Here is a 17,446-nt window from a genome sequence, read left to right as displayed (position 1 = left end):
TTTTTATTTGTTATTAGAAAAACATAGGTGGACAGACATAGAGAATAAGTTAATTGTTTTAAGACTTCCAAGGAAGACAAACATCAAACATTTTGGTGTCTTTGTTAAATTTGCAAGGACCGTTTTTACGTATCTTCCACTCGCATCTTACGCATCCAAACTCGGCAAATTCTCTGTCTCTATTCTGTCGATAGATGTCGAAATAATGCAACTCATTTCCCCATGCAAAACTGCATGAGAATTTAGTATTTCCAAAAACGCTCGGTCTAAATCTAAAGAACCAAGATCCACCTGGTGCCATAGTCCGGTCTCCAAGATCATCGTCTTTTGATTTACAATGATATCGCAGTGGCAGAGAACCTCCAAGATCATTATCAATCACCACTGTTGTTTTTGGGTTATCGAAACCTGATGGAGCGATTTCATTCTCAGCGCCAGACATTCTTACACTTACACACATAGTCATGATTAATAGAACAATTAGTTCTACTACACAACCCATTTTTTTATCTGTTTTTTTTTTGTTTTTGTTTTTGTTGCAATATGAAAGTGTATTGTATGTGGATGATTCTTTTACTTAATGTCTAACTGTGTATATATAATTACATTTTTTTCATTAGTTTACTTTCCGTAACATATGCTTTTTAATTCAGTTTTTTTGTGGACTCGGTAACATATTTAATGCAGTTTTACCTTTTGAAAATTATGGTCAAAATAAAGCTGATATAGAAAAGGAAATTCCGTTTATTCATGAGTTAACATGTGCTTTTTCTAATTTCTGAAGTCCGTAACATATTTAATGCACCTTTAGTCTTTTGAAAAATACATGGTTGAATAAAAACTTCTTTATAAAAGGAAATTGCATCATGATTGATGTATAATAATTGGGTTACTCTGGGACCTATAGTCCAAGTCCATTGTACATTTGTAGAAAACAAATTGCTGCATCATTCATAATTTGGAAAGCCATGTTGAGTCTGCATCTTTTAATTTGAAAAACATAAATAGTAACCATAGAAGAATCTTCCAAAATCCTTTATTACATTTTTTTCACTTGAATTGAAGTATCCACAATAAACAATAGCATCCACAGAAACAAACAAACAAACGAAAATCAAAAGCACTATCTCCCCTATTCAAAACAATCAAACAAACATACGTGAAACCAGAGACAAGACACGACCATAAATATTCTCAATGAAAGAAGTAGGCCTTGTAGATTTAACTATTAAGTCTTTATTTGCCGGTTGTTTCTCATCACCTCTTCTTCTACTTGGTCTTCCTCGATCATCCTCATTCGTGTTTACCTTTATCTTGAAATCTTCCTAAAGTACAACCACAAATTTTCTTTCTTCAACAAATACTTTTTTTTTATGATTACAGATGCCCCTCCCAATAAGTTTTTTGTTTCTTTTATACAGCCACTTTTTCACTTACTGTCCTTGTAGTTACGTGACTTTCCACCTGGAAATTGAGTGAAAAAATGTTCTTTGCTTTTTAGTTCAGGATTTGAATCCATATGATTTCAGTTAACCATGTGATAAAAGGTGTCTCCGATCAATTGCATGAGTGTGTGTGTATTTTGGAGAGAGTTGTTAGAATTTTTTGCTTTACCTTGGCTGCTTTGAACAGTTCGTCGAGAACCTCAGACAGTGTTGGATGCGCATGAACCGCCAACTTTATGTCCTGCAGAGATACCAGTAAGCATACAGGGATCAAGAACTGGTTTCACAATGAATATAAACAATGCGTTGAGTAATTTAGAAGCTATGGTACTAAGTATTCGGTTAAATTTCCTTGTCGAGGATCATCAATATCAAAAACTAAGATCTAAATCCAATAGAAATCAGGGAAAGAGGCAGCTAGTGTATCGAAAATCAAACCTGAATTCGTGTTCCTAGAGCAATCGCATTGGATGCTTCATGGATAAGGTCAGCTGCATGCAGTCCAAATATATGAACTCCTAGGATTTCACCATTGTCAGGTCGGTATATCATCTGCATAATGAAGGCAATGAGATCTCTTTGTTCTTTCATTAACCATAAATAATCAACAAGTTTTGCTTCTCCCACCTTAGCTATTCCTTCTCCTTCGTTTTCAGCTAGGGCCTTTGTGTTAGCCTTGAAGCTTGTCTTAACAACACTAACTTTAAACCCTTCCTTCTCACCTTTTTCTCTCGCTTGAGGCTGACAGACACGGGAATTATGTCAAAGCATGATGAGTTACAGTAAGGATATTGCTCATAACATTTTTTCTTTTTGACCCTCTTCACTATAAAAGGACTAAGTGCACTAGATCTAGAATTACCTCTGTTAATCCCACCATGCTGATTTCAGGATGAGTAAAGCAAGCAGCTGGGATGCTAAGATGATTGAGCACATGATCTCTACCGCTGACTTGCTCCACCACTGACCAAAGAGTTTTAAAAAAATAAACACCATGAAGAGAAAGAGAGAAATATGCATTACTAGCCTATTGATAACCCATTTACCAGAAATTCCTTGGGCACTGGCTGCGTGTGCAAGCATCATTTTACCATTGGCATCACCAATGCAGTACAAGTTTGGAACCTAACAAGCAAAAATGAATTTAGCATATAGAAATAATCGCGGGTAAGAAAAAGGTACGTATAAGCAAAAACAAAAAACAAAAACTGACCAGAGTCCCATTTCCATCAATTACACGCATTCGCTCATCAACCGGTATGAAACCTCTCTGCGTCACAACATTGACCTGTGTTGAAATGACATCAAGTTATCTTTTTGAAGACCAAATATTCGAAGGTAACCGAATGACAATAGTATCATAATAAGGGCGGGGTGCGATTTTGTGTCATCTCATACATTTTCCAAGCCAAGACCATTGGTGAATGGAGCTCTTCCAGTAGCAATAAGAGCAGCATCTACCTGGAGAAGGAAAACAAGCTCACACTTTCAGCGCCGAAAATCACATGGTAAAATTGAGATGACACCAAAAGCATTAATATTTATATTCTCTTTCTGAGACATCTCTATTTATCATATGACATTTTGATACCTCCAAAGTATCCTTAGGTTCCTTGGTTTTGGCATCAATAAGCTCAATCCTAACTGGTTTCCCATCCTTCGCGGGAGTAATCTGTATAAGAAAATATTTAAATTTAACAAATGAATACGTAAACACATTGCATAGAGAAAGAAAACCTGTATTTAGAAAGCACGATTTAATAGGGAAAATAAGCGTGATTTAATAGGCTCACTTTGCTAGCAAAGACTCCAGTATGATAGTCAATCTTTCTAGGATTTATCAAAACCCTCTGAGCTAGCTTACTGATCTCAGGATCAAATCCAGGCATTAGCTGATCCAGTGCCTCGATAAAAGTTACCTGCACAAAAGGTATACCGGTTTTGCTCACTAACTAATTGTTCCAACGTAGGGCCAACCTAAATAAACAGAACACGGAAATGGCACATTTAAATTTAGATCCAGAATCCGATAAATTAGTATCCTAAAAGCCGTTTTTTACTAGTAATTGCACAACAATAAGCTCAATACAGTAAAAAACCAAACAAAAGACTAGATATTGGAGAGCGCCGCCAAGTTGCAGTTATTACATTCTCAACTACAGGGACAAACATCACTAAGTCATATTAGAGAAAAATAATTAGTACAGAAACATCATGTTACCTCACTTCCAAGTGCTGTGTAAACATCACTGAACTCAAGACCAATATAACCACTTCCTACAATTGCAATCCAATCAGGGACAGACTCCAATTTCAAGGCATGGTCACTGGTGATTACAGTCTTTCCTGCAGCACCAAAATACAAACATTCAAGGATTCAAACCTTCTTGCACCAAAAAAAAAAACGGAGAAACTTTTCAAGCTTCTCCCTTAACAACCCCACTGTTCAAAACAAGACATGTACCATCAACTTCAATTCCTTTAGGAACAAATGGCACAGATCCGGTGGCAATAATTATATCTTTTGCAGTGATTATATTGTCCTTCCCATATTTCACCTTTTGTGGGGCCTTTTCAAGAAACAAGAAAAACAAATAGTTAAGATCGCCGGGTAACAAAAAAAATGTATCCTTTCTAGTTAAGTCACACGTAAAAAGAAAGCCACGTACTGACCAGAACACTGCCAAATCCAGTCAATATGTCAACACCAAGTGCCTTCATTGAATTGGTGAGATTGTTTCGAATTTTGGTAGCCAGGTTATTAGCATGGTCTGCTACACCCTGTCGATTATACCCAGCAGCTGCAACCTGTTTACCAGCAGAATTTATAATTTCTCCACTTGGTTCAATGGCATCAAACTTGATCATCTACAATATATCTTGATGTCAGTTTGATAGTACCTGCAGACCAAATGACTTCATGTGATGTTCGTTCTGAAGTTCCCGCATTCTACCACTAACAGCAAGAAGGGCTTTGGAAGGCACACAGCCTCTGTTAACGCAAGTCCCTCCAACAACATCTCCTTCAATGATGGCAGTTTTAAGTCCCTAAGGGAACAAGTTCGCCAATGGATCAATAAATAAGAAGTAGTGCAAATGTAAGAGCGCTAATCTAATTTGGATGCTAAGAACGCTACTTTGTAGAAAAAAAAACAGGACAATGAGACAGATTTTCGGATCAAGGTGAAATCAAAATTTTTAACAAATCATGTTAGCATTTTCACAAGATACTACGAGCCCTTTAGTTTTTTACTAATAAGAATTAGAGCAAACACACACCTTTTCAACGGCGTGCAACGCAGCTCCGTGGCCACCAACTCCAGCTCCGATGATGATCAGATCGTAATCGAAAGATTTCGGCGGAGCACCATTGCCCGCGGCGGAAGAAGCGGCAGCGGATACCTCGAATCTCCTGATCGGAGTTCGAATTCGTTCACTGCGGAAAGAAAACTGATTCGAAGTCGAGAAACCAAACGCCTCACGACGGAGTCCGCAGAACCGGAGACTCCTCGGCGTGGAAAAGACGGAACCGGTTGATTCGAGCACGGTGTTTGGTCTGGTAAGCGATGTCTGGGAGAACGGAATCGCAATAGCTGATTGCATTGTGAGAAAGTGAGAGAGAGAGATCCGAAGAGAAAAGACGGAGAGAGAGAGTGGCAATGTCAGTGTATACAGGCGGAGGCGGAGGTAACAAAGCGGGTTGGTTTAACCACTTTTCTTCTTCTTGTATATGGTTTGCTTTCCTTTTTCAAACTTTCAAGTTTGATTAAATTCGAAAGCCCATGGGCCATTAAAGGCCTCAGTGCATGTTCCCGCTAAAAAAAATTGTGTGATTTCTTGTATTCATAAGGGAATAAATCTTTAACAAAGAGAGTCAATGATAGCTCCCAAAGACTTTAGGACAAATTTACTGCAATTTTCTCTTCTCCCATTCCATAAGACAAGAGTCTCTTAAATATACAAGGAAGATGTAAAGAAATTAACTGCCAACTAAACAAGTAATAGACGTGACTAAGTGGGAAACAATCCCATTAATATAGGAGAACACACGATGCCATATTTCCATTCAATCTTGGACCATATCAATGTCGGTTTACTCTGGTTATGAACTCATCAGTCAACCACGGGAAGTCGGGAAGGTTCAATGCTCATTTAGGAATTGGGATCAAGTCGGAAGAAAGTTAGAGTCAAAAGTTTTCTAAAATGACCCTCCACACCCCACGGAATGATTGGTATCAGATGGCAAAAATTCAGAACTATCGTCAAAAAGCAATGAGTTTTATCGTGTGATGTGCTACTAGTAGTTTCCTTGAAGAAAACAAGTCCAATCACAACACTCGCATAAAAGGATCGGTTATTAACAATGAATATAACAGATTTCATTTATTAATCTGTTTACGAGTATTGTTTCAACACCAAGCATCGTCAATTCACTTGTTTGTTTCAAATATATAGCTTCGGCATGTAGTGGGTATATTTGTCTATGTAATATTTGCTTTCGTAGATTTTGTAATGACTCATACTTGAATTAACAGAGAGTTTTGCCGATGGAAAAGAATACATAGCGAGTCCAATCTCTGTTGTTGGTTTGGTGTATAAGAAATGATATATATTTTTTAATGAGAGCCATATTTTTTTTTCTAAATTGTAAATATTCTAAGTGTTACAAATTGAGTTAACAATCGATCGACCTAAAATTCTTGGTCCCATGGCAAAAAAAGAATAAAAAACATGAAAGCAAATTCAATCGGTATTTTCCGACACCGAAGCTCAAGAGCAACAGGAATCAAGTAGCGATAAGGAGCCTGAAAACCCGAAGGAAAGATGAGACCAAGATAAGGTCAGATTTAAAATCACTGGAGAAAAGATTGGGAAACGCATATCTCGCAAATCGGAAGCTCTTTCATCCGGTAGCCTGAGAAAAACCTTTCCTCTAAGAAGTCGGTGGAGGCCCGAACAGAGACAGCCCTCAATCTACGGATCGACGCTCAACTAACGAACAAAGATCCGGTATAAAGACAGGACTACACTAACTATCAGAATCAGAAACGCTCGCTCACTCTGCCAAGATACTTCCCCGATGTCGGCAGCACAGAACCGAACAACCTCTAAACTCATCAGCTTTACTAGCTCCTCCGAAAGTAAGAAAGACAAGACACAAAACATTACTCCAAGTAATCTCAATCAAACAACACCAGGGAAACACTTACACCAAACCGAGAGAAACAGGCAAAGCAAACCCATCAGCGATGATACAAGGAGCCACCGGAAGCAAAGACTTGAAGAAAACCGAGCCAACACCGCATCGAAACAGAGCTCTGAACAAAGAAACGACGCAGAGAGTCTCACAAGCTTCCACCAAGAGAAGCACGCTCAGATTAACCAGAAAAAGCCACCGCCTTGAGCAAATGCCACCGACGGGATCTAACCAAGAGACAACGAAGGAAGATGCCACACCTCCAACACGCCGACGATGGAGAAGAGAATCAGATCTGAAGAACAACACGCTGAGACCCGTCCTCGGAGACCTCACACCACGCGCAGCCAAGATCTAGTCAATCCACTCCACCAAGAAAGACGCGCAGCGGCCACACCGAGATCCAGAAGATCCCACATCATGTGCCACCGAAGCTTCCACCAGAGACCTCACCGAGGGAAAGTCGAGATGCCACACTTCTCCCTCGAATCCGCCTCTGTTAAAGGTCACCGGAGCCAAACCGTCGCAATCCACAAGGCATACGAAACACAAAGGAGGACAAAGGCCTCCCCGGCGGCAGCGAGGAGCGCCGGCCACCGAGGAGACAGATCGAAGAGAATTAGGGTTTGGCGGCGCTGAGTTTGGAAGGAGAGGTTTTGGAGAAAGAAAGACTATAATCCAAAAAAAAAAAAATTACTCATGAGAGCCATATTTAACGAACAGATATGTTTGTTTTTTATTTTATTCTTTGTAACCAACATGCAGTAAAGCCAGAAATAATTATTTGTTCTATTTAATCTAGCTAGACCTATACATTTGTAGAATACGATGCATATTACTTGTTTCATGAATTGGAACGCTATGTCATGCCCGCATCTGATGAATACATATAATGATCAGAAATTGATTTTAATTACAAGAAGTAACCATCGAAGAATCAATCAAAATCCTTTACTACTTTTTAGTTGAAATGAAATTTCCAAATTTAAGAATTATCCTATAATGAAATATCCAAATTTAAGGATTATTCTATTTAGAAAAATATTCCTAAGTCAAAATAAAGATGTTTTTCTTTTTTTTATTACTATATATTATTTTTTAAATCATTTAACAACAACAAAATAATTTCAGATCACCATATTATCTCATTCGAAGATTGTATAGAGACAATGCACATGCTTTTGGTCCGCCTTCGATACATTATTTAAGAAATGAAACAAACATTGGACTAAGGTAGTTAAACTTGTTGTGGAATTACACACTTTCAGAATCACAAAATACGTGTTCTGGTTTTTATAAAACTTCGAAATTCTGTTTCTCTTATGTGATTCGATAAATGGTGTTGCAATCTTCGACATTGTTTATCGTTGCAAAGACCGATCCATAAATAAGTCAATATGTGTTGTATCTGTTGTACAGATCTTCGATCCATGAAATAAGAATTTGCAAATGCAAAATCTTTATTTTTGTTTTTATCTTTTAGTATTTGTAATTATGAATATAAAGGATTTCGATTGTGATTTGATTTTTTTTTTTGTCGTCCATTTTATTAAGTAAAGGTTACATTACATTGTTCCAAGATATTTTCAAAGTTTAAAAGCCTTTATCTAGCATATTTGGCTAATTGATCAGCTAGAACATTGACATTGCGTGGAATTTTGAGGAAATTAAAACCACAGTTCCATGGGCTAACATTCTTGATGTCTTGAAGATAGGTTGACATTGACAAGGAAGAACTTCTCCACGTTAGATGATGAGCTTGCTTCCTCGAGATGTCTAGTGCACTAGCTGAAGCATCACCACAGAAGATAACTTGTGAATACCCCAAGCGTTTGACATGCTGCACTGCCATACGCACCGCTATAGCCTCAGTCTCAATTGGGGTGCAGGTTGGAGGAATTGCAGCCATTCCTTTAAGAATAAACTCAACATTTTTGTTATAATTAAAGAGCCCAATCTATGAATGACATCTTGGAATGTTTTCACAGGAAACAGTCCATCTTCAGCCTGTCCATGATTATGATCTGGTATGGCCTAGTGTTATGCTGATTCAAAGTAGACACTGACCACATCTGATGATCTAGAAGAGCCTCATATTCCCCTCATGTACGCTTTTTGATATGCGGATAAGAAAAGTAAAACAGAAAGACTGTATTTTTGCTTAGAAAAATATACAAAGAAACCATCTATGCCTTTTTGTTTTTTTTTTTTTAAATAATAATAATTCAAAACCACTCATTATAAAAGTGAATTTCAAGTGAAAAATTATATGTGAAATTAGTTAAACTAAATTAAAATTTGATATTATTTAACTAGTAATATTTTTATTTCTTAAATAACTAACAATATTAATTTCTTTGTTCACTATGAATATTTAATGAGTGAGATTAGAATTTTACATCATTATTAGAGTTTCATGTAGTATGAATATATTGAAAAACATGTAAAAATGTTACAAGGAAAAATATTTCTAATAATATGTAACTTATATAGAATAATATATAAATATAAAGAAAAGAATTCAGATAATTTATTTGTTTTCGGTAGTTTATATTCTTTCATTCAGCAAAACTTAATGATATATATTTCCGACATTGCATAACTACGTAGTGTTCTACTTCTACGTAGTGTTCTACTTCTACGTAGTGTTACCAAGTGTTTATACTCTTTGAGGTTCTCTATTCAGAAATGTTATATATAAGAGAGATAATTTTAAATGAAATTAGAAAACAAAGTTCGCGATGTATATTCCAAAGTAGTTATATAAGTTGTTACAAATTCTGTTATAAGTATTTGCGTCAGTTAAAAGAAAAGAAATAGAGTCCCGAGTGGAAGAAGATAACACAGAAGAAGCGAGATTCTGCTAGATTATGGTAATCGAAAAGAGTTTTGGTAGATTGAGAATCAGAGGGATTCAATAAACGATAGAGATTCTTCAGAGTCGCGAGTCGAAGACGGTAACACAGAAGAAGAGAGATTTAACAAAGATCTTTCTTCATCTTCTTCAATCCAGAACTGCGACTCGCTCTGGTGATCTCACCATTATCTCTCAATCTTCGTTAAGTCTTTAATTTAGCTTCTTGTGACTCTTTCCATAAAACCTCCATTAAACCTGTAAATGAGAAGCACAAAGATAGCACAAGGTTTTGTAGAGAGAGAACGAGCGGGTGTAAAAACCAAGTTGGGATCGTTGAGAGTGATCGAAATCGTGAATTGGGTTAACATTGCCTGTGTTCTTGGGTATTATTTCTTGATCTGATTCATTCACAAACTCTTATGGCTTTCAATCTGCAAAACGAATCATACCGATCCAGATATAGTAGAGATTTTCGAACAGTCAAGGTTTGAATGGCTAGACAACAATGACATCTATGTCATCTTTGTCATAACTAAAGACTTATCAGTTTCAAGTGAACCTGCTAATGCCTTTGAAGAGGGATTTTATATTTATGAACAAGAATAAGAGTTTGATCATGTGGATGTGGAATGGGATCAGCTAGTCCACATCCTGCTCTGCTCTGATGGTCATCTTTATGAACAAGAAGAAGACTTATGAGGTCCTGAAGTGGTTGGAGAAACGCTATTAAGCTGCAAAGTTGCACGCAGTTCATTTATTACTGTTTTCAGTCTATCTGACATCACATTATTTTATCTAAATTATTATTAAATGATTATGATTTTGGTTTTAATACATTTAAGAACTAAAACAATTAATTATGGAGAAAGAACTAAAATAATTAATTATGATATAAATCTTGGAAAAGATTATATAAAATAGAGAATTTCATTTGGAATTGTACAATAACCGCACAAAATAGATCCATATCCAATTATGTTCTTAGTTATCTTGAAGCTAAAAAAAAATCATATTAATAAATGTATTAAAACCAAAATCTATTGCATATACTTTAGGTAATGTTATGTTCCTCAATTTTTGTGAAACCAAAAATACTAACAAGAATGCACAATCAATCAGTTATCCTTCATAGCATCTTGAAGCTCGCAATGAAAATGAAAGATAGATTGATTCATAATTATTTTGAGGTAAAATACAGATCAGATCAATAAATGTGTTTAAAAAACCAAAATCTATTGCATATACTTTTTATTATCAGGTAATGTTATGTTTCCAATTTTTTGTGAAAACATTTCATATAAATCAAGGGTATAAATGGGCAAAATTTATATCATAATTAAACTGTTTATCTTTTTTAAGAACGGTCACAGTTTGATCTTGTCAAACCATGCTTCAGCTACTCGTACTGATCAATACCGGAGAAAACATTGTGGTTACAGAATTTAAGACAAATCTATTCTTTAAACCAAAAAAAAAATACGTATGTTGCTGAGGTATGTGTGATGTGGTAACTCGTTTTTAAGATTATTGGTTGTTTTCTGATTAAAAGTTCCATCTCCAGTCCTTTTGAACGTTCTTGATTTTTGTGGACAGAGGCTTATTGATGCGTGTGTGGAGAACCCTGAGGAATTCCTCAAGTCAAACGTTGACAAAGAGGTCATGTATGAGGTACTGAGGTTTGGTTTGTCGCATCTTTTGGTTTTAGTCCTGTTAATAAAAAACATTGGGAGAGAACAAATTCTTGTAGCAGCCGAGAACAAAGTATTTGATATCTGGCAAGAAACAAAATCCTGGAACCATTTAACTTTTAGATACCAATCACACCATATTTGCTAGGGTTTATACTCGTAAGCTCTGATCTCCCATCCACAAACAGATGCAACTTTCAGTCTGATAACAAATGCTAATTTTCCATTTGTCACATTCTGTATTGGCATGATTTAATTTCTTGCTTTCAGCTATTCCCTTCTTTTTCTCATTTTCACGTTTATATCGTATCAGGTTGCAATGGGAAGCGCTGATGGTATTATTTACCGATCTATGAGCGAGAAGCTGCGTAAGCTGTACGAAGCCATTGCCTCTGTAGCAGCAAAGCCGAAAACAATAACATTACAAAGATAAATAAAATAGGCTCAATATGGGTTTCAGGCCCAATAAAGCTTTACAAATTTCTGTTACCAAAGAAAACATAAGTGGCCAAGATATCCGTGAAATTAACCGTCCAATTAACCGTCCGTAGATCACGACTCCGTTCTGTTATTCGAAAGACGATCTAATCTTTCCCACGCACAAAAAAAAAAAAAAAAAAACAGAGCACGCCAGAGTATTCTACCACCCTCAACAGATTCAGCGAAGATGAGTACTATGAAATTTTGCCGCGAATGGTAAAAAGCATTCTGTATAAAATCTGCTCGAATTTATCTTTGTAAATGCACCCCGGTTCCTTAATTGCTTTTTTTCTTGTTTCGGTTTTGAATTTCTACAGTAATAACATTCTATACCCTAAGGAGGACAAGGAGCAGAAGATCCTCCTATACGCTTGCCGTAATTGTGAACACCAGGTTTAAAAAAACTTAAACTTGGGTCATGCTTCTTCTTTTCGTTTGGCAATATTAGGGTTTTAATTAGGGCTCAATGTTGTGCACATAATGTGAGTGGATTGAGACTGAAGTCCCAATCAAGAGACTTTATTGAAACCCTTTCCTGCTTTTATCGTTAAATGCTAGTATTAACCATTGAGTTTCCTTGCTTGCACCAACCTCTCTATATCAAGGCTTATCCAGCAAGTTCTTATGATTTCCTCTAAGCTTGTGGAAAGAATTAGCTTCTTGGATACATTAAATGAGTAATTACTGACAATTTCTCTGTTGAATTGTCACAAAAGTTACAAAACAGATCATGTAAGTGGGTTCTTTTCTTTGTCCTCATTACTTAAATGACTTGCAGGAAGCGGCTGATAACAGCTGTGTGTACAGAAACGAGGTTCATCACTCTGTAAGTGAACGAACTCAGATCCTAACCGACGTAGCTTCTGATCCAACTCTTCCCCGAACCAAGGCCGTGCGTTGCGCCAAGTGTCAGCACGGAGAGGCTGTTTTCTTCCAGGTATAACTATCTTAAGCACCATTAATCAAATCGGTTATGCTACATCAAACAAGTAAAGCTTGAATGAACACCAACTATCACTGAATGTGCAGGCTACGGCTAGAGGCGAAGAAGGAATGACACTCTTCTTTGTCTGCTGCAACCCGAATTGTGGTCATCGCTGGAGAGAATAGATTGCCTTTTCGTTTCAATTGTTTTATCATCGACCTATGTTTTGATGAGTTCTTGAAGAGTTTAGGACATTCATGTTCATGTAGTTTATCACCAGTAGGTGTGAGATATGTTCATGTAGCTTGTGTCCCATTTAGAGACAATCCGGTTTAGGAGATTTTAGTCGTGTGTCACATGATGAGAAAGGATTCACATGGTTAAATAAGGCAAAAGCAAAATCTTTCGAAATCACAATACCAAATTTGTCTTTCACAGAAAAGAAAAAGATCGAAACTTTGTTTCTCTTTGAGATTGAGAGCAAATCGAAAAACATCTGAACAGAAAACATTGATTATGCTACTACCCTCCACGGCTCATCTCCCAGAACGCGACCTCGTGTTCAAGAACACGTACAAGAACATCTTCAGCTTCGGCGAGAACGTCACCGGAGGCATTCTCCAGACAACGTTCGGCGATGTTCTTGACAGATGAACAGTACTGTTTAAACCCGTCGTTTCCCCACCGGTGGCAAGCTCCGGTAAGCTCCGTCGGAGTTTTATTCCCGTCTTCTAAACAGTGAGCGAAGCTCTCTTGATACACTGCTTCAATTGCCCAGAAAGCTGTCATCATCACCGAATACTTCACTTCACTGCTCATCAGAGCTTCCAGAAACCTTGAATCATACCCACAAAATTGATGATTCTCTAATTTCAGTTTCGAGTGTGAATCTATGAAATCAACATATACAATCGATACCTGCTATATTCTAGATTAGCCGTTTGAGGCACAACGGTCGAGAAATCAACATCCCACTTAGCTCCTTCGCTTTTAAACCATTCGATTTCATCGTTCAACGAAGCTAAACCACCAAGCACGACTTCCATGTCGGAAGTCTCGCCGGATTCTTTGCCGGCTCTGATCAGAACATTCGCTACGAACGGCACGAATCCCCTCACGAACAGATAATCTTGCCCCTGCATCAAAAACGAGTTCTTTCAAAGTCATCGAGTGAGACTCAGATTTGTCTTGGTTTTCATCAGTAATTCACAGTACCAGCCAAGTTCTGAAGGACGAGAGATCAACAGATCCGTCTCGGATGGAGACGACGAAGGCGTGGCGTGTAGCCGCCGTGTAGATCGAGCGGTGCTTATCAATCCACGTGTTGATCACCCCTCGCTTCTCCAGTTTCTCCATTGAAGTTGCTTCTTCATCGATCATCTTGTCTCTGTCAACAACATTTTGACTTTCTGTACACTGTAACGTGCACGTAATACTGGGCTTTAAAGTACTGGCCCAAGCCCCGTTAGATTCAACCAAATTCAACGGCAGTGATTTAAAAACGCTGTTTACGTGGTAATTTCTGAACCGTTGATATCCTTGGGATAACTATTCAGCAGCTGTCACGTGACGTATCACTATTCACTAGTATAAGAGTGATGACGTGGAAACAATTTGTCGAATTATTTTCAGTTTTTTGTCTTTCTCACCGTAATCATCTCCCCACAGTTGTGTGGTGAATCCTAATTTGCGTGTTTAGTTATTTTTCTTTTTGAAACGGATCGGACCGAGCGGATTCCGGCGGCGGATAACATTTTCCGGCGATATCTGCGGCGTTAAGATGGCGGATGAGAGGTACAACCGGAAGAATCCGGCGGTAAAGAGGATCTTGCAGGAGGTTAAGGAGATGCAAGCAAATCCATCTGATGATTTCATGTCTCTTCCTCTTGAGGTAACATGTCGATGCTAGTCACCTTATGTTATTCACTTTGACATTTTGAGATCGGAGAATCTATATTATGAATTAGCTCTCACTGTGTTTCATCTATTTTTTTCTTCCTGGAGAGAAATATCTTTCTCTTGCTGAATCTTCCTTGTGTTTCTACTCGAGGTTGGGTTAAACTGAGTTCGAAATTGGAAATTGAAAAAGCTTTTGGATCTATTCTGTAGCTAGAATTTTCTTCGAAACCTCGTTCTTGATCATTTGTATATGTACTCGATTTCTGTTCCTATAGATCTAGAAATGGTGTATTTGTCAAGAATGGTGGTATTTGATTTAGGCGATCACGATAAGTGAGGATCGATAATCCTTATGTATACACTGAATCTGCTAGTCTAGTCTCTTCATTGATTACTCGTGTATTTGTGTTTTTAATGAAATTATTGAGTCATCTAGAGAAGATTGTGAGCCCTCCTTTGAGCTACTTTCATGCTAATCATCTATTATCCTTTAGATTTTCAGATTGACCTAGATAGTTCGTGAAAAACTGTCAATATGTGTCCAACATTGGCATGTTTGAAATTTAGAGAGTATGGATAATGTTGTAGCTATTTTTACATGATTGCTCTATTTATCATAACTTTAGGAGAACATCTTTGAGTGGCAATTCGCCATCCGAGGTCCTGGTGACACTGAATTTGAGGGCGGGATTTATCATGGCAGAATTCAGCTTCCTGCAGATTACCCTTTCAAGCCTCCTTCGTTCATGTTATTGACGGTAAGGATCTTACTCTTCTTTCACACATAGAAACACGCCCATGTTGTAAGACAAAAAGGAGAATCCTTTTCTAATTAGTCTCTTTGCTTTTTTTTCTTTTTCTTTTCTTCTTCTCTTCAGCCTAACGGTCGTTTTGAAACCAATACCAAGATTTGCTTGAGCATTTCAAATTACCATCCCGAGCATTGGCAACCTTCATGGAGTGGTAAAGTCACTGACTTTTTATATGTCCTTGTGCCTACCACCAACAACATTTCAGAAGAGACCGCATATCTTAAATGTTATGTTATTTCTTTTCTCATAAGAGCACTCTGACACTTGTGTGATTCACATGTCTTTGAAGTATAAATCAGCTATTTGCTCTTATGATTGAGCTATATTTCTTTGCAGTTCGGACTGCTTTGGTGGCTCTCATTGCGTTCATGCCTACAAGCCCCAGTGGAGCACTGGGCTCAGTAGATTATCCAAAAGAAGAGAGGCGTACACTAGCCATTAAATCACGTGAGGCACCACCCAAGCATGGCTCTCCTGAACGGCAAAAACTTATTGATGAGGTATATTCCCTCGCTAGGACACCCTCTAGGTTTTTAATCAATGCATAATATTCTGTTGATAATATATGAATTTTGCTAGATTTTATCGTGATTTGGATTATTGACTAGTTGAGTATAAGCTAGCATTTTGTCTTTATAAACCATAGGAAGAGCTGCTGGTGGAAATGGCCTTAATATTATTAAGGTTGCATATCTCTAGCGCGTAAGATTTAGTGTTTATTAACCGCAGTCACAGCTGTTATTCTATGCATTGAGATTATTTGCTGGTACAGGTTACTATTATTCTCAAACAAATAGTGTTAATAACCTCCTTAGAATTTTGACTCCTGATCCTTTCTTCATGTACTTGATTTTTTTTTCTTTTTTGGTGCAACCTTTCTTCATGTACTTGATATAATTTGTTTTCTCTTAATGATATGGCCTATCTATTATTAATCTTCAATTTTGAGAAACAACTTAGTAATCATTTCCTTTTACTGATCGCAGATTCATCATTACATACTAAGCAAAGCAACCGTGGTTCCAAAACCTATTCCTCTGGAATCTAACCAAACACCTTCCACGGAATCAGAAGCTCAGTCCCAAACTGAGCCACAGGAAGCCACAACGGTAGTTGAAGAGCAGTCCATCACTACAACAGATACCATAGCTGATGATCAAATCATTGAAGAAGCGGTTGAAGCAGTCAATATAGCAGCTAATGTGAGTCTCACTGCAGGAGCGTTAGCAACAGTTGAGGTTGCGGCAAAAGCTTCTGGAAGTGATGAGCAAACGGTGGTCAGAAGAGCGGCTCAGAAGCCAGTCGATGACAGACTGTTCACATGGGCGGCTGTTGGGCTCACAATCGCAATCGTGGTTCTTCTCCTTAAGAAGTTCATAAGATCAAGTGGTTATGGTGCTGGGCTTATGGATGAGTCTTGAACTCTGATGAACATCGTCGAACCAGACGTTAAAAATGTCAAAGCTGATCGATGAATGACTAAATCTGCTGCTTTTGGGAAATGGGGTTTGGTCGTCTGATATATATATATGAATATGATATGATTGAAGTGCATAAAAATGTGGTAAATAATTTAAGTGTGACTTTGTCTTGCAACTTAGTTGATAGATTCGATTATAAATTGTGACCTATTGTATTTTGGATTTGAATATATTACTGACGAGTGACGACCTTTTATTAATACATTTATTTATTGATACAGCAATGCTTTTTTACTAGAAGTTGAAATCTGATTATTCATTATGATCACAACTATCTCCTCACATTATCTCTGAAGTCTTTGAGATTTCGAGTTTTAAAATCTATACATTTCTCAAAGACAAAAGACAAGATTCACAACTTTAACATTTTAAGAAGCGTTGGTCATTTATGCATTTATTTGTCGTCTGGTGCATTTTCTTTATGAATTACAGAAACATAATTTATTTGATGTATAGCTGCATGTACATTTGCCTTATAAATTACTGAAACACGTTAATTTATTGTGATCCATAGGGACAAGGTGATCTCATCTTTGTACCGTAATTTTAACTTTTCAGTTTCTCCACTTTGACCTTTGACTGCTAAAAGATATATTTACTAACGTCCAAAAAAAAGTTACTGAAGATAAATAAATGAGGTTCAAGTTTTAACACTGATAAAG

General features: G+C 37.3%; 5 protein-coding genes across 6 annotated transcripts; 2 read left to right on the top strand and 3 right to left on the bottom strand.

The window, feature by feature from the left end:
* Positions 1-58: 58 nt before the first annotated feature.
* LOC18024453 (S-protein homolog 2) lies at positions 59-559 on the bottom strand. Its single transcript, XM_006406721.2, has one exon. It carries the CDS (start codon positions 500-502, stop codon positions 59-61), a length of 444 nt encoding a protein of 147 aa, XP_006406784.2. The 5' UTR covers positions 503-559.
* Positions 560-1,022: 463 nt separating this feature from the next.
* Positions 1,023-5,137, bottom strand: LOC18024452 (dihydrolipoyl dehydrogenase 1, chloroplastic). 2 transcript variants are annotated; one of them, XM_024159774.1, is made up of 16 exons: positions 4,725-5,137; positions 4,347-4,493; positions 4,119-4,253; positions 3,910-4,015; positions 3,667-3,791; positions 3,239-3,364; positions 3,037-3,117; positions 2,844-2,906; positions 2,659-2,733; positions 2,492-2,570; positions 2,308-2,408; positions 2,073-2,186; positions 1,884-1,997; positions 1,615-1,686; positions 1,438-1,464; positions 1,023-1,325 (listed from the first exon to the last, which is right to left on the bottom strand). In XM_024159774.1, exons 1-16 carry the CDS (start codon positions 5,046-5,048, stop codon positions 1,146-1,148), a joined length of 1,869 nt encoding a protein of 622 aa, XP_024015542.1. In that variant the 5' UTR covers positions 5,049-5,137; the 3' UTR covers positions 1,023-1,145. The 2 variants fall into 2 exon arrangements, with proteins under 2 accessions (XP_024015542.1, XP_006406783.1); XM_006406720.2 differs by having other exon boundaries at positions 1,023-1,464.
* Positions 5,138-11,854: 6,717 nt separating this feature from the next.
* Positions 11,855-12,777, top strand: LOC18024451 (DNA-directed RNA polymerases II, IV and V subunit 9A). The gene is made up of 4 exons (XM_006406719.1): positions 11,855-11,883; positions 11,985-12,060; positions 12,446-12,604; positions 12,697-12,777. The coding sequence occupies exons 1-4, from the start codon at positions 11,855-11,857 to the stop codon at positions 12,775-12,777; spliced, it is 345 nt and encodes a 114-aa protein (XP_006406782.1).
* A 200-nt stretch (positions 12,778-12,977) lies between these two features.
* LOC18024450 (bifunctional TENA-E protein) lies at positions 12,978-13,999 on the bottom strand. The gene is made up of 3 exons (XM_006406718.2): positions 13,808-13,999; positions 13,511-13,728; positions 12,978-13,427 (listed from the first exon to the last, which is right to left on the bottom strand). The coding sequence occupies exons 1-3, from the start codon at positions 13,970-13,972 to the stop codon at positions 13,115-13,117; spliced, it is 696 nt and encodes a 231-aa protein (XP_006406781.1). The 5' UTR covers positions 13,973-13,999; the 3' UTR covers positions 12,978-13,114.
* A 218-nt stretch (positions 14,000-14,217) lies between these two features.
* On the top strand, positions 14,218-17,002 carry LOC18024449 (ubiquitin-conjugating enzyme E2 32). Its single transcript, XM_006406717.2, has 5 exons — positions 14,218-14,483; positions 15,118-15,249; positions 15,370-15,454; positions 15,640-15,803; positions 16,290-17,002. The coding sequence occupies exons 1-5, from the start codon at positions 14,373-14,375 to the stop codon at positions 16,722-16,724; spliced, it is 927 nt and encodes a 308-aa protein (XP_006406780.1). The 5' UTR covers positions 14,218-14,372; the 3' UTR covers positions 16,725-17,002.
* The last annotated feature ends 444 nt before the right edge of the window (positions 17,003-17,446 follow it).

The sequence above is a fragment of the Eutrema salsugineum genome, unplaced genomic scaffold, assembly GCF_000478725.1.
Source record: "Eutrema salsugineum unplaced genomic scaffold, Eutsalg1_0 scaffold_13, whole genome shotgun sequence".
NCBI lineage: Eukaryota > Viridiplantae > Streptophyta > Magnoliopsida > Brassicales > Brassicaceae > Eutrema > Eutrema salsugineum.
This window is presented reverse-complemented; position numbering and strand designations above follow the sequence as displayed.